Source organism: Amblyomma mixtum, chromosome 4, assembly GCF_055824585.1.
Source record: "Amblyomma mixtum isolate Tamu chromosome 4, ASM5582458v1, whole genome shotgun sequence".
In the NCBI taxonomy this organism is placed as follows: Eukaryota; Metazoa; Arthropoda; class Arachnida; order Ixodida; family Ixodidae; genus Amblyomma; species Amblyomma mixtum.
In genome coordinates this window covers 106,881,044-106,897,133 of record NC_143015.1, presented here as the reverse complement: position 1 = coordinate 106,897,133, position 16,090 = coordinate 106,881,044, and the positions used below count along the sequence as shown (strand labels likewise).

Sequence of the window (16,090 nt, the reverse complement as noted above, 5' to 3'; positions counted from 1 at the left end):
CGAGGGCATATCGAAAGAGCATGCATTACGAAACGGAGACTTGCCAAGATAAAGTCACCTTCCCAGCCTAATCACAGCGTCAACGCCTCAGAGAATACGCCGCTATCTGATCTCCATGGAACAACATCAGCAACACCATCTGTGTTGTACGACCTGAACACCATGAATCTCGGCACGCGACCGAAGATTTTTACAGAAGTAAGCGTACATCACCAGCTGACTAAGTTCGAGGTGGACTCCGGCGCAGCCTGTACTCTGATCAGTGAGGACACGTTCCGAACTTCATGGCCATCTGACGCACCCGCCCTGCAACAAGACGACACGCACCTGCGAACGTGGTCAGGACAGAATCTGCCACTATTGGGCTCTGCCAACGTGCAGGTTAACTACAACGGCCAGACCCATACGCTACCTCTGCTTGTTGTGAAGGGCACAGGATCAAGCCTTCTAGGGAGAAACTGGTTTTCTCCACTAGGCGTGATGATATGCGGCATACACCAGACGCCGAGCCAGAACATGGTTGAGCAACTGCAAGAGAAATACGAAAGAGTATTCTCGGAAGAGATTCCAGGAAACGAAGGGCCCCCGGTCACACTGGAGTTGTTGGACAACGCGCAACCCAAATTTCTGAAGGCCAGGCCGGTGCCGTTTGCTCTCCGAGATTCAGTTGAAAAAGAGTTGGACAAACTGGAGCAGCAAGGTGTCATCGAGCCGACGCAGCATTCAGAATGGGCCACACCACTTGTCGTAGTTCGCAAGAAGAACGGAACCATACGCCTCTGCGGAGACTACCGGAGCACCGTCAATCTTGCGACTAAAGCGTCCTCTTACCCGCTACCGACACCTGAAGAAGTATTCAGTGTACTGCGTGGCGCAAGAGTCTTCAGCACATTGGACCTCACCCAGGCGTATCAGCAGCTGAAGGTGAGCGAGTCAACTGCTGAATTATTGGCAATTAACACACTGAATGGCTTGTACAAAGTCAAGCGACTGCCTTTTGGCGTAGCTGCAGCCCCGGCCATATTTCAAAAATTCATGGAGACAGTGCTTCAGGGCATCCCAGGAGTTTGTGTCTACCTTGACGATGTCATCATCAGTGGCACTTCCACTGAAGAGCATGCAGTGCGCCTAGAGCTCGTTCTCGAAAGGCTAGCAAACGCTAATTTGTGCATAAGCAAATCGAAGTGCTGTTTTGCGGTGCCAGAGGTGCAATTTCTGGGACACCGAATTGATGCGGAAGGCATTCACCCTACCGAGGACAAAGTGCGAGCGATCACAGAAGCACGAGCTCCAACAAACAAGCAGGAGCTACAGGCTTTTCTCGGACTCTTGACCTTCTACGACCGGTTCTTGGAACAAAGAGCTACCGTGGCCAACGACTTATACCAACTCCTTCGGAAAGATGTGACATGGACATGGTCGCCACGCCATCAGCAGTCATTCGATGCCCTGAAAGACCTGATTCGAAGATGTACAGTCCTCCGCCACTACGACGAAAGGAAGCCTCTGCTTTTGGCTTGCGACGCATCACCGTACGGAGTCGGCGCGGTTCTATCGCAAACTGACGAGCAAGGAAGGGAAGCTCCCATCGCCTTCGCCTCACGTACGTTGTCGCAAGCAGAACGCAACTACGCGCAACTTGACAAAGAAGGGCTAGCCATCGTCTACGCGGCGACACATTTTCACCAGTACATTGCCGGCCGGAAGGTGACCTTTATAACCGATCACCGACCGCTATTGGGCATTCTGGGACCACAAAGGCCTATGCCACCAACTTTGTCTCCGCGAATGACACGTTGGTGCATCAAACTCTCAGCGTACGACTACGCTCTGGTCTACCGCAATGGGAGTAAACATCAAAACGCCGATGCGCTAAGCCGTCTGCCACTAGACGCAACTGTTGACGAACCATTTCCACCAGGAGACGTTCTGATGTTCGAAGCACTGCCAGAACCTCCGCTTACAGCAGGCACAGTTGCAGCATCTACGCAGAAGTGCGCAGCTCTCCGGCTAGTTTAGACAGCTGTTCAACAAGGCAACGTGCATAAACTCAAAGGGGACAACTTCGACGCTTACCGCAGGCGAGCTACAGAGTTGAGCACCCATCGCGGCTGCATCATATTTGGGTCCCGAGTTGTGATGCCGAGAGAACTACGCGCACAAGCTATGTCTCTCATCCACGCCGGACATCGGGGCATCGTTGCAATGAAAAAGTGTGCCAGAAGCTACATGTGGTGGCCTGGCATTGACAACGACATCGAAACAGTGGTGCGAGAATGCAAGCCTTGCCAGAGCAGCCGGAGCGCCCCGCCGAAAGCTCCTGTCCCAGAATGGGAAAAGCCAGACACACCATGGCACACATTGCACATTGATTTTGCAGGACCAATTGAGGGCTGCACTTTCCTTGTGGTCGTAGACGCCTACACAAAGTGGCTTGAGATAAGGCAAATGGGACAGACGACTTCAGCAGCAGTCATTGACAACCTCCGATCACTATTTGCAACGTTCGGCCTGCCACGCAAGGTAGTATCTGACAACGGAACACCGTTTGTGTCTGCGGAGATTCTCAAGTTTTATCGCGACAACGGGATCTCCTCAGTTACATCGGCCCCCTACCACCCAGCGACAAACGGACAAGCCGAGCGCTACGTAGCCGAGCTAAAACGCGCCCTTGAAAGAGATCAGACAGGCTCGCTGCAGCGCCGCCTTGCGCGCTTTCTCTTCAAGCAGCACACGACGGTTCAGAGCACAACAGGCGAGACCCCCTCGAAAATGATGTTCAAGCGTGAAATGCGAACCCAGCTCACAGCCATCCTCCCCGAGCCAAAGGCAGAGACGTTCCGGGAAGAAAAAGCAATTCCGCGCTGCGGCACGCTTAATGAGGGGCAGCGCGTCCTCGCCCGACAGTTTCTGAAAAAGCCACGCTGGGAGGAAGCTACAATTGTCAGACGCATAGGCCTGCGCTCTTGGCTCGTCAACATACATGGCACAGTAGCACGCCGACATCTCAACCAGCTGCGTAGATTTACGACGCCGTCTGAGAGCTGTCCGCCAGCGGAGAGAGCACGTGCACCATCTTCCCACATAGCCTGGCACCTCTTCCCGGAAGAAGAGACTTCGCCCAGGACAGACCTAGGAGACACAGCGAACAACAGCCAGCCTACAAGTGTTTCTCCCCCGAGCGCACAAAGCCAGCGCGCCTCCACGCGTGAGCGCCGACCCCCTGCACGATACCAGGCAACTTTCTAAGGGGGAAGGAAGTGTTGTGTCCCCTTATTGCTTTTGTGTGTGTGCGCCCCCGCATCCTCCTCCTAACGACCACTCGCATCCTCCTCCTAACGACCACTTGCCCCTCGTCGCACGCTGTCGCCAGATGCCCCCCCACGGTGCGCCCCCGCACCCTCCTCCTGTTCTGGGAAGCCACTCCCTCCCGTGGACGCTTCTCCGCTCCCTCCTTTCTTCGGGCGGCCAGTTCGGCTCCTGCCTTTCTTCGGGCGGCCAGTTCGGCTCCTGCCTCGGTCGACGCTGGTCGCACCCTCATCGGCTTTAAATAAACGAAGTCTTAAAGTACCGTGTGCGTCTTTCGCTGCATTCGACACAGCGACCGGACACGACAGGAACTGAAGAGCAGGTACCTTAACACAGACAAAGGGGGTTCATCTCCAGCTTACCAAGGAGCAGAGAACACACAGCTAGATGAGGACATCTCGATAGCGGAGGTATGGAGAGCAATGAGTCAACTAAGAACCACGTCGGCAGCGGGGGCAGATGGGGTAACCAACAAAATGCTAAGGAACCTAGATCTAGTCTCGGTCACGGCAGTCACAGATTACCTAAATGAGATATGGAAACGAGGTAGTCTACCTTCACAATGGAAACATGCCAAAGTAATCTTTATTCCAAAACCCGGGAAGAAACTTGAAGTGGGCAACCTCAGGCCGATATCGCTAACGTCCTGCCTGGGGAAGCTGATGTAACATGTCATATTAAACACTCCAGGAATACGCAGAGGAAAGGGAGGTATTTCCTGAAATGATGCTAGGCTTCAGGAGCAAGTTGTCCACGCAGGACGTCATGCTCCAGCTCAAAGCAGACATCATAGACCCGCCCAACAAAGGGGGCGCCAAAACTGTACTGGGCCTAGACCTACATAAAGCCTTCGATAACGTCAAACACGAGGTCATACTAACTAATCTGGCGGAGATTGCCCCTGGAAAGCGGACCTACGATTACGTAAGGGACTTTCTAACCGGCAGAACGGCAGAAATAAATCTAGGAGACATCCAGTCAGAAACTATTAAGCTGGGAGATAAGGGAACTCCGCAGGGCTCAGTGCTCTCTCCTTTCTTATTCAACCTGGCGTTGAAGAACCTACCACCGCTATTGAAGACTGTCGAAGGTATAAACCATACGCTATATGCGGATGACATAATATGGACGCAAACAGGAAACGATGGGGAAATAGAACAAAATCTCCAACACGCGATCGATATTGTCCAGGAATACGCGGAATGGGCAGGACTAAAATGCATGCCAAGCAAATCCGAACTTCTGGTGATCCGGGGGGCTAGCAAACGCGATACCAACGCAGGAGACATTCACGTACTGGTAAATGAGACTCCGGTAGCCAGAGTTGACAAAATCAGGGTCCTAGGACTTATAATACAGGACAATAGAAAGAACACAGAGACAATAAACAGGCTTAAGTCCACAATTAACGTGACAACCAGGCTCATAAGGCGAATAGCTAACAAAAGACGGGGAGTCAAAGAGAAAGATCTCTGCCGAATGGTTCAGGCTTTCGTGATAAGCAGAATAGTTTACGCCGTTCCCTACCTCAAGCTAGGGCTGGCGGAACAGATCAAAATAGATGGGATCATAAGGCAGGCATATAAAGCAGCATTGGGGTTGCCCCACTGCACTCCTACGGAAAGACTTCTTAAACTGGGGATCTACAACACCACCACGGAACTATGCGAGGCACATATATTTGCGCAACTAAGGAGGCTTGCGACCTCACCCCCGGGGAGAAAGATCCTGAGCAACCTAGGATTACATGATAAAATTCCGGAAAGAAACGCGCAGGCAAAATTACAGACCAAAGTTAGAAAATTACTCACTATTAAACCACTTCCAAAAAACATGCACCCTGCTTTTCACAAAGGCAGGAGGAGAGCCAGAGCATAGGCCCTTGAAGCCAAGCTCGAAGGCTCGGAACACACAACCTATGTAGACGCGGCGGAATACGAAGGAGGCGACTCCTTTGTGGTCGTGGCCGTGAACGACTTAGGTGAAACATTAACGGCCGGTTCGGTCAAAACAAAAAACTCAGGGACAGCGGAGGAGGCGGCTATCGCCATGGCAATGGCCAGCACCAAAGCAGTCACCATAATTAGCGACTCCAAGGTGGCTATCAACAATTTTGCGCGGGGTATGATCTCCCAGGAGGCAGAACGAATATTAAGACATAAAGACTGGGACCAAAGAGAGGTGGAACTATTATGGGTGCCGGCACACTCGGGGAACAGGGGAAACGAGTTGGCTCACAGTATAGCTCGAGGTTATGTCAGCCGAGCAGTGAGCCGGGTCGAGTCCCCAAATTTCACGAGAGATGCATTCATATCATTTCACGAATACACCAATCAGTTTAAACTGGAAAGGAGGATCTATCCGCCACCAGACAAAAAGCTCGACAAAAGCCAGGAGGTAACGTGGCGTCGGCTCCAGACGCGAGCCTTCTTTAGCCCGTCGAGACTAGCACACATGTATCCAACACAATACAACGCTACTTGCAAACAATGCGGCGAGATAGCCGGATATGACCACATTTTATGGAGCTGCAAAAAGGCGCCGCCACCGGCGGACCTACTACCAGTCCCTTCTCTGGAGCGGTGGGAGGCTATACTGGCCAGCTCAGACCCGTTGACGCAAGTCCGGGCCGCTGAGTGGGCTTACAAGGTCGCCAAGAGCCATGGGCTTGAAGCCACCTAGTATAATGCCCACTAGGGCTCAGTGCTGACAATAAACGTTTTCCAATCCAATGCACGGGCCTGCCAACTGGCTCCAGCCGAGCCACCACCGCTGCCACGTGCAGATAGAGGAGAGCTAAAAGATCAGAGGAAAGAGAAACATGGGCAAGCGCGCCTTTTATACCCCTCCATTCAAATGCGCACTGTGCACAGCTGCGGCCAAAGGTGAAACAGTGGCAAGGAGGAGAAGCGGCAGCGCACATGCGCAGTAGTGACGTCATTCAGGCTCCGACATACGCCGGCTCACGCGAAGCGCGGCGTTGACTAGCCTAGTGAAGATTTTCGCTTCAAAAGGCACCCGTGTGCTGTGCGATGCAGTGCACGTTACAGGTCTCCAGGTGTTGTTGCTGCGACTGAAATAATTATGAAATGGAAATTGAATGGGCCTGCCTGCTGAGCCAGAACCGCTGCCACGTGCAGACAGTGTGTTCAAGGATTGAGAGGAAAGATTGAAAGAACAGACGCGCGTCGCAACAACCGCGTCCGCCGAAGCGACGACGTCGGCTCCCCCCCCCCCCCCGGGTGGTCGAGGTGGTCGAAATGTTGTTGTTGTTGTTCACCTCAAAGAATGGCGCATACCCACAGAGGGGGATCGGCCAAGAAGAGGTTTGGTTGGTTTATGGGGTTTAACGTCCCAAAGCGACTAAGGCTATGAGAGACGCCGTAGTGGAGGGCTCCGGAAATTTCGACCACCTGGGGTCTTTAACGTGCACTGACATCGCACAGTACACGGGCCTCTAGAATTTCTCCTCCAAAGAGATTCTAGCCGCCGCGGCCGGGATCGAACCCGCGTCTTTTGGGTCAGCAGTCGAGCACCGTAACCACTGAGCCACCGCGGCGGCTCGGCCAAGAAGAGGGGTGCATAGAGAGTTAGCGGAGACCTCCATTTCGGAACCACTTTCTTCCTTTCTTTCTTTCTTCCTTTCTTTCTTTCTTTCTTTCTCTCTTTCTTTCTTTCTGTCTTTCTTTCTTTCTTTCTTTCTTTCTTCCTTCCTTTCTTTCCTTCTTTCTTTCTTTCTTCCTTTCTTTCTTTCGTTCTTTCTTCCTTTCTTTCTCTCTTTCTTTCTCTCCTTCTTTCTTTCTTTCTTTCTTTCTGTCTTTCTTTCTTTCTCTCTTTCTTCCTTTCTTTCTTTCTTTCTTTCTTTTTTCACTCCCACCTTCCTCCCTTCTCGTATGGCGCAGTTCAGGTGTCCACCGAGATATGTGAGACAGATACTGCGCCATTTCCTTTCCACAAAAACCGATTTACACGTAGTGCGCGATAAAATGGTGCCGTGGGGAAATTTGGGTGATGAGGTGTAATTAGTTCATCGATTAAAGACGAAAAAAACGCAAAAATTACTTTGAAGTCAAAATAGCTATGGACCTCGATATAGTACATGGACGTCAGAACAGCCACGGATGTCGATATAATATGTGGGCGTTTTGCTTTCGCATCGCTCTAATGCAGGTCGCCGCAGTGATTTTAAATTTTTTTCCAGTACTATTAACTGGGGGAACGCCACCACGCGATGAGTTCTTCCTGCACGATCGCAGCCAGCACAAAGCAGCGGTCACTGGATTAACGCTTGATGTGTCAATGCAAGCGTTAAGCGTTAATCAAGCGTTAATCCAGTGACCGCTGCTTTGTGCTGGCTCCGATCGTGCAGGAAGAACTCTCCCCCAGATCCGTTCCTGTCCCATGTCACCGATTCACAAGCTCTGCGCCAGCGAACAGGCGCTCTAATTCCTCCGTGTTCGCCCCCTCTCCCCCGTAGCCTTACTCGGCAGGAGGAGGTATCAGTGCGCCGGATTCGGGCAGGGGCGGTCCTGACCCCATCTGTCCGTTATCCGTGGGGTGATAAATATCTGCCAGCAACTGACAGGTGCCCTCACTGCGGCGCTGCACCGGACATTTGTGATGTGCGGCACCTGTTGTGGACTTGCCCAGCGACGGCCCCTATTAGAAAACGGCTCCTCAGGGAGGTCGGCCTGTGGTGGAACCGCGACGGGGACTATGTGAAGTGGACTATGGACAATCACTTCACCAGCAGCCTATGCGAGTACCTCGCCGAAACTGGTCTACACTCCTTCTTTTAACTTTCTGAAACCTACATTCCATTCCCCCTTTTCTCAACTTATGCCTCATGGCAGACTTCTCGAATAAAAAAAAAAGATTAACGCTTCGAGCTCTCACCGCATGGCGGCGACACCTTCTGTGAAAGTTGCGAATGCTCAAATCACGCTTTGCCTTGTTTTGAAATGATTCGAAGATGAAGAAAGTTCCTTATGTATACCACTATACCTTGGCCAATCCCCCCACGTGGGTATGTGCCATTATAAAGAGGTGAAGAAGAAGAAGAAGAAGAAGATACTGTGAGCCAGCCTAAAGAAGACGACAAAGACGGAAGGGGTTCACCTGGAATTAACTAAACGAAGATTTTGTTATGCGCAAAAGGTAAGTAATATCTCTATTATTTACAGCGTTTCTCTTTGAGGATACCTTGCTGTGGACATTTAGTGCTCGTGATCGGCCCTCGGGAAAGGAGAAATTTTCTTAATTGCCAGAATGTCTGCACTTGAAAACTGGACTTGGCACCTTGTTTCGTTTGTTTCTTGCCGTGTGCAGGTCCTTCACTTGAACGTCCATTATGCGCCACTCCGAAAACCACCTGCTGCCTGCCTTCGCTACGCAGGTAAGGCTGTGAAACTGCGCTTTCTATTTTTTACACGGTTAGCGGCGGTAGAGTGCCCTGCATGGTTTGTCGGCGTGGCACCTTTAGAAGTTGAGCGGTAGGTTTATTAGCGCTGCTAACCTCGCGACTATATACCAAGAAGTCTGCACTCCTTTTTGGCGCGTCTGATTTCACTGCGCGTAACAAATGGAGCATTACAGCGCCCACGAGCCATTTCATGAGAATGTGCTGTATGGCCCCATAGCGAAGGCATGTGGAATATCTAGTTATAAGGTGAGCTTTTCCGAATAGCTTCGATCATAGAATTTAGGGAGCACCGCGGAAGCCGTGACGCGCAGCGTCACGCGGGGTGCTTCAGCATTTCGCCGGCATCCGACCGCGGCTTTTGCGGACAATTACGAACCCTGTTTGTGTGAATGTAGCGACTGAAGGAAGAATGAAAAGGAAAGTGCGTGGGCCTGTTCACTCTCTCCAGCTTAGCCACATTCGCTGCCACGTGCATGCAGCAGAAGAGTTAAGAGATGTGAGAACAGACTGAGAGAAGAGAGGGATGTGGCAAGAACCGCGTCTGCCGTAGCGACGAGGATGGCTTTAGCAACAGATACCGCTGGCAGCAAGGAACACTCACCGCCATAGTGGGGAGAGGGGGTGTTGGTGAATAGCACCTATTGCGAAACAAATGAGCGGGGCAATGGCCCCGTTACATGGCCAAAGGCAGCCCTTGGGGTCGTCTTTTCAGAGCAAAAGACAGCCCTTTAGCCACTTCATGGGCGGTAAATAAAAAATGGCTGAGGCTTAACCTGGTTAAGCCTGGAGAATGCGAAGCATCAGCGTGTAGCGTAATTTGGAGGCGCACAACCACAGCAACGGCGCGAGGTGGGCCCCCGTTTCTCCACTGTCGTGACGTCATCGTGTCACGTGGTGTGACGTCATGTATCACGTGATTTGGAGGCGCACAACCACAGCGACGGCGCAAGGTGGGCCCCCGTTTCTCCACTGTCGTGACGTCATCGTGTCACGTGGTGTGACGTCAAGTATCACGTGATTTGGAGGCGCACAACCACAGCGACGGCGCGAGGTGGGCCCCCGTTTCTCCACTGTCGTGACGTCATCGTGTCACGTGGTGTGACGTCATGTATCACGTGATTTGGAGGCGCACATCCACAGCGACGGCTCGAGGTGGGCCCCCGTTACTCCACTGCCGTGACGTCATCGTGTCACGTGGTGTGGCATCATCGTGTCACGTGATTTGGAGGCGCACAACCACAGCGACGGCGCGAGGTGGGCCCCCGTTTCTCCACTGTCGTGACGTCATCGTGTCACGTGGTGTGACGTCATGTATCACGTGATTTGGAGGCGCATAACCGCGGTGAAGGGCTGAAGTGGTAGCTAAAGTAGTATGCTTCGCATAAAACAGAGCGGTACAGAGAAAAATACCACAGTGGAATTTTCGGCGCATAGACGCAGAGCCTTACTATCCCCCCAGACTGTCGGTAAACTACATTTTAATTTTGGTTTTAAATCAGATCAGGCAAAGCAGAAAGTTGGGCAAGTTGGATAACATCATGATTTTAAATCAGATCGCCTCTTTCTTGTCACTTGGTTTTAAATCGGGAACCTTACCACTCAGCTCTGCGCGCACAGAGTGTTGCAGAGGAGATACACGTATTATCTTGTTCTCCCCATCGCGAACTGAGGGGGACTGTGAAAGAGAGCACGGAAACGTGAACGGGGGAAAAAATTAACAGCACGACAATAGGAAACATCCTGGAGGTTTGTAGCAGACGTAGGTGCAGTCCGAAAGTGACCAAGATGTGGTGAAGCTCTGCAGCAGACGTTGTCTATCCCCAATGAAGCTTTCCGTGGTCAATAATAACACGGACAGTTCCATAAATATAAGATTATAATTTAAGGAAGCGGAAATAGCAGAAAGAAAAGAGGACGAACGCGCGGTTCTGACGCGATAGCGTTGTAGGCCTCGTTGTCCAAAAATCCAGTGTCGGCGTCAGAGTTGTGAGCGAAAAATGACGGGCATGGCTCGTCAGGTGGACCGCAGAGAGCAACCTAGCAGGCAGGTGGGCCACCATGGTCACATGGCCTTACGGCGTCATCACATTCCCACCGAATAGTGGGCAAAGTGTCCATTGTGGCAGGTGATAGTCCTGCCACAATGGTGAAAAGAAAAGAGGCGCGTCGCAGCAACAACCGTGTCCGCCGAAGCGGACGCTGGCTGAAAAAACGGATAAGCGGCCGTAGCCGCGCTTCGTCACCGCCTCCTGGATTCCCGCTTGGCAAAGCCAGGCATTATATAGTTCGAGTGCTAAAGAGGCGCGTTCTGATGTTAAATCGGCAAGTTGTTTTTTGAGGAAAGGAAATGGCACAGTATCTGTCTCGCATATCTCGGCTGAGACCTGAAGCGCGCCGTAAGGGAAGGGAGGAAGGTAGGAGTGAAAGAGGAAAGAGAGAAAGAGGTAGTAGTAGTAGCAGTGGTTATTTATTGGTACATTTAATATAGAAGGTAAAAGAATGTTTGCTGCCCCGGCATCTGCTATCGGAGCTGGAAGCACCTGAGCTGGGGCAGCGAAATAAAGGATAGCAGGCAGTATGTAGAAGTGAAAGGAAAGGGGTGAGGGGATAGTAGAAGGACAGGGGGAGGGGTAGACTTTCAATGAATATTTACATGGTAAATATAAACATATATACAAGTCGCACGCGCGTGAAGATCTGGAAGATCACTGTTCAATCACACGCGCACGACAAAAAGCACAAAACAGCTGGAGTGGGGGCGTCCAGCTGTTCATCGTCCGAGGTACCACACGCGGAGCGTTCAGGTCACTGCACGTAACTACCTGGCGGAGAACAGACGGGACGTCAAGCCCGCCTGTTCGACGAATGCACGGAGGCTCACCATTGTTCGCTCACGGGTGCGCGCACTGCCCTGCGGCCACAATAGCGTTGCGAGGGAGTCTGGCAGAATGCCCAGCGCCCGGTAGGCCGCGAGCATGTTGCGACGGGCATCAGCGAACGCGGTGCAGCGAAGAAGCAAGTGTTCGAGTGTTTCGGCTGCACCGCATCCAACACACACTGCACTCGTCGCGAATCCATGGCGCGCACGTCGTTCCCCGGGCCACACGCATCGAATTCGCAAGCGAAGGATCATTGCGCGCTGCGCCCGCGTGAGCGGGCGACAGCCGGTCATGTAGTGAATGCGCTCACCTCCTGCGAGGCGGGGATCGGGGCGCTGCCGTCGGAGATGGTCCTGGATGACCGCACGCACGTCCTCCAGCGCAAGAAGAAAATTGCTGGGAGGCAGCCGATGTGCGGCAGTCGCGAGGTCGTCAGCTTCCTCGTTGCCGGCGATGCCGGAGTGACCGGGTACCCACTGCACGCACACGACGCATCCGAGCTGCGCCAGTTGCGCGAGGCGCGATCGGATTTCGCGCACTAATGGGGTACCACGGCCGTTGTTCTGCAGCCGGCTGAGGGGGGCGCGGGAGTCGCACAAAACAGCACACTTGGGCGGCGGAGGGACGAGGGTGAGCAGCAGTTCCAGCCCAAGCTGGAGCCCCATCAGCTCCGCCGTGCTGGAGGAGCCCAGGTAAAGAGGTGCCGTAGTCTCCGGAATAATTTCAACCACGTGGGGATCCTTAACGTTCACTCACATCGCACAGCACACGGGCGCCTCTTGCGTTCCGCCTCCATCGAAACGCGGTCGCCGCGGTCGGGTTCGAACCCGCGTACCGCGGTGGGTGGCTCTCCGGAAAATCGCGCATCGGCATGTGCGGTATGGTACCCTAAGTGACACGCCTGTTTCGCGACCTCAGCCTTCGAATTTGCGTCCACTATCACACGGATGGACTAAGAAATTCAGGAAGCCTCCCGCCACCGACGCGCTTTTAGGGAATCCTCTGCCAGAACCAAAGCCGGAATATCTTAGAGACTACCGCAGGCTCTTACCTGATAATATTCACCACACGAGGAAATGAGCTCCTATCACTCCTAAAGAGAATGCGCGGTGTTACCACGTTTCCGTAGTAGGATGATGCTGCAAAGAAAGCGGCATTTGGGCTGCATTGATTCTTTAGCATGGCTTAAAACAGTCCGTGAAACAGCCATACTGGTGCGACCTATGCGTTTGTTATTTCTAACAAGGAATATCTTTTGAAGTCCAGACTAACCTTCGGTTTTTATGTATCTCTTCCTGAACCTAACGGCACCTTTCTGAGATCATTAAATTTCTCGACATTTTGTATACCATTATGCAGACTGTAAAATGGTCTGATTTTTTTTTTCACGGTCTAGTGTAGTTTAAGGCATGGCGGAGGTTTTCCTGACGTCTGCATACTGAAACTTCGTTCCCACATCTTGAGTGCCATCTACGACGTATTCCTGTAGGGAAAAACACATAAAATGTGCGGACTCCATTTCATCGAATAGGTTTTTGGTTTGGTTTAGAATGGTTTAACGTCCCAAAGCGACTCAGGATATGAGGGCCGCCGTAGTGGAGGGCTCCGGAAATTTCGACCACCTGGGGTTCTTTAACGTGCACTGACATCGCACAGAACACGGGCCTCTGTAATTTCTCCTCCAAAGAAATTCAACCGCCGCGGGCGGGATGGAACCCGCGTCTTTCGGGTCAGCAGCCGAGCACCATAACCACTGAGCCACCGCGGCGGATAATGGTCATAAATGTTTGCCATGGAAGTGGTGGAATATTAATTAATTTAATACAGAAGTAAGTGATCGCACCGCTTATATCAAGACTTTTCATGCTGTCTCTTATCGCTTTTCCTTCGATACGCAGTCGTGGAGACGGCGGTACAGGAGGCGGTTCTTGGCAGCTGTCTGCATCATCGCAGTTTCCGTCGCTGTTATGAAGACTTCCCTGCCACTTCACTTTATGAAGACTTCCCTGCCACTTCACATTCCTTCCAAAGGTAGTCAGTACTTTTCGTACAAATGTCACGGCACGAAAATTGCCCTCGACAAAGTGGGTACAACGCAACGATATCCGTTATTGCGTACTCAAACATACTGGTAAAAAGGAGTGTTGAACAGGAAATAGTTTATGCGCACAATTTTTTCACTTATTGTAAAATTTCACTGTAGCAATCAATATGTCCGCAGCTCTACCATCGGCAGGCTTGCATTTTCTTGCTATTTACGTTTTTTTTTCTCTCGTCGAGTTTTCCCCATTGTTTTTCTATTGCTGGATGCGATCGATGGAAACACTATAAAAAAAATTGCTGCATATCAGAAGAATGGACCATTAACTTCAATATCTCTTTGCCAGGACCTTGCAGTTTTCCAATATTCAAAAATTTTCATTCAAGAATGTTGGACATGGATATCTGTGTGACCTTGTGTCCGCTATCTTGGTGCGGTGCAGATACTGGCAGAACGGGAGTAGTGTGTTGTATTCACCGCCTTACTCTCCCCGCTAGAGTCTCGTGGCCGTTTCCGCAGTCTTTGCTGTTGTTATGCTCTTTTTACTAATTAATAAATTGTCTTCGAACAATCAAATTTGTGTTTGGCCTAATTCGTACGCTTTTTACTCCGTGATTATCGTTTATATATTGCACTTATTGATCATTTACGCTTTACTGCGAATATGACTGGTCGTTGCACAGTAGCCTTTGAGGCATTTGCAGTTTTACCTACTGTGCTCTCTTTGTGGTATGTTGTGAGTTGCTGTTTTGTTGCCATTTGTTGCACACTACGTCATTCGTTCTAGTGTGATCACAGTCCCTATGCGAACGGGAATAGGCGGCGCTGATTCGAGGCACCAACTTGTCCTTCTGTGTCCATGTGAAGAAAGAAGAATAAAAAGAAATAGACCTGTTGGCTGCGCTTAGGCTCTCAGAATCGACGGCCGAATGGTTGACGATGACTAGCCTTTTGTTGCGAAAGCAACACTACGCGAGTCGCCGAACCATTTCGCGGAGGTGACGAAAGGCCATACTGCGCATGCGCCAGGAGCAGTGACGTCACACGACGCACAGCTGAGGCGCCATCGCCGTCGCTGCGGGGGTGACTCAGAGGTGGTGCTGCCGCGCTCGCCAGTTGCGCATGCGCAGTAGCGGCACATAACTAGCGTGCCGGGGCGGCCGTCGCTGCCGCGCGCTCTCCATCGCCTCTCTCTCTCTCTCTCTCTCTCTCGTTGCTTTTGTAAACCTCCAGGTTTAACCAGCGCTAAACCACTGCCAACTTTTATTTTAACCGAGCGACGGAGCTAGAGATAATGCCGCCTGCCCGCAGTCTAAGCTTTGAGTTGACGTTCGCTAGTGAGGGAAATTATCGCCGATGTTTCCGATTGGACGCCGCTGTCTTTGCAACGCGTAACCAGCGGACGTCGCTTTTTGGCTCGGTTTCCTGCGCTCCTCATGCGATGAGTTTCATTTCGGTGCGGGAAAACAAAACACGCTATTTTCTCACGCTGCAAAACTATAGAAAATAAAATTTTCTTCGCTTCAACAGCATGTAAGCCACCGTCGTCTTCGTGGCTACGAACTCGTCATTGGCAGTTAACCGCCAAACATAGTTAATTAAAAAGTTATTAGTAACTTCTAGTTGATTAGCTAGTTAACCAGCACTCTCTCTACAATTACTGATGTCTGCCTCAGCTGAGAGTTTCTTCCTGTAGAGGTATTCTCTTTTTCTATCCAAAAGTCTATTTTTAAGAATTTTTGAAACGGTTCGCTGAAACACCAGGTATTCTTCATTTCTGAAACTCAACGGACTGAAGACCAACAAGGGAGCTTCGGCGGGCCCACTAGTGAATGACTTGGGATAGACGTCGCCTTTCAGTGGTTTCATTATCGCGAGATAAAATTTCGTTATAACAATGTTTAACAGGTTGATTCCATCTAAAATGTCCTGCGCGGCCGTGGTTGAATGCACAGCCCAGTGTTCTCAGCTCTTTTATCGGCTGACCGAGTGTAATACTTAAACGGTAGTGAGAAGCGCGGCTTGTTTCATGCCGAGAACCAAGAAGAAAATCCAAAACCGTAGTGATTAGCAAAGTATAATTGACGCTTTGTGTTCACTGTATCTTCAAACTCATTTTTTCAGTGTCCCCACCATCGAAGCCAGCAACACAAGCGCTACCAATGAACAAGTACACCTGCTACAATGAAAACTATCGTATCATATTGTCTGCAATGAATGCATCTGATCTGATGCTACGGAAGAATCTGCTTTCGAAGAGCCCTCCTGCGCCGCCTTTAATGCTTCACGAAGACGAATCAGTGCTTCCAGAGAGCTGAGTCAATAACTTGTTTACGTACTCGGCTTTCATCAACGAATCACGTTCAGATTTTTCGACAATCCTCATCACGAGCTTCTTGCCCTCTTCGAGGAAGGTGTTTCAAGAAGCAAAAAATATAC

At 51.2% G+C, this 16,090-nt stretch overlaps 1 protein-coding gene across 1 annotated transcript; it reads right to left on the bottom strand.

Annotated features, from left to right (window-relative positions):
- Positions 1-11,549: 11,549 nt before the first annotated feature.
- On the bottom strand, positions 11,550-12,275 carry LOC149347734 (uncharacterized). Its single transcript, XM_089541632.1, has one exon. The coding sequence runs from the start codon at positions 12,273-12,275 to the stop codon at positions 11,550-11,552; it is 726 nt and encodes a 241-aa protein (XP_089397758.1).
- Between the last annotated feature and the right edge of the window lie 3,815 nt (positions 12,276-16,090).

Bases quoted from the DNA above. Each gene is read 5' to 3' on its own strand.
- LOC149347734 (XM_089541632.1), bottom strand. From the start codon at position 12,275: ATGGGGCTCCAGCTTGGGCTGGAACTGCTGCTCACCCTCGTCCCTCCG.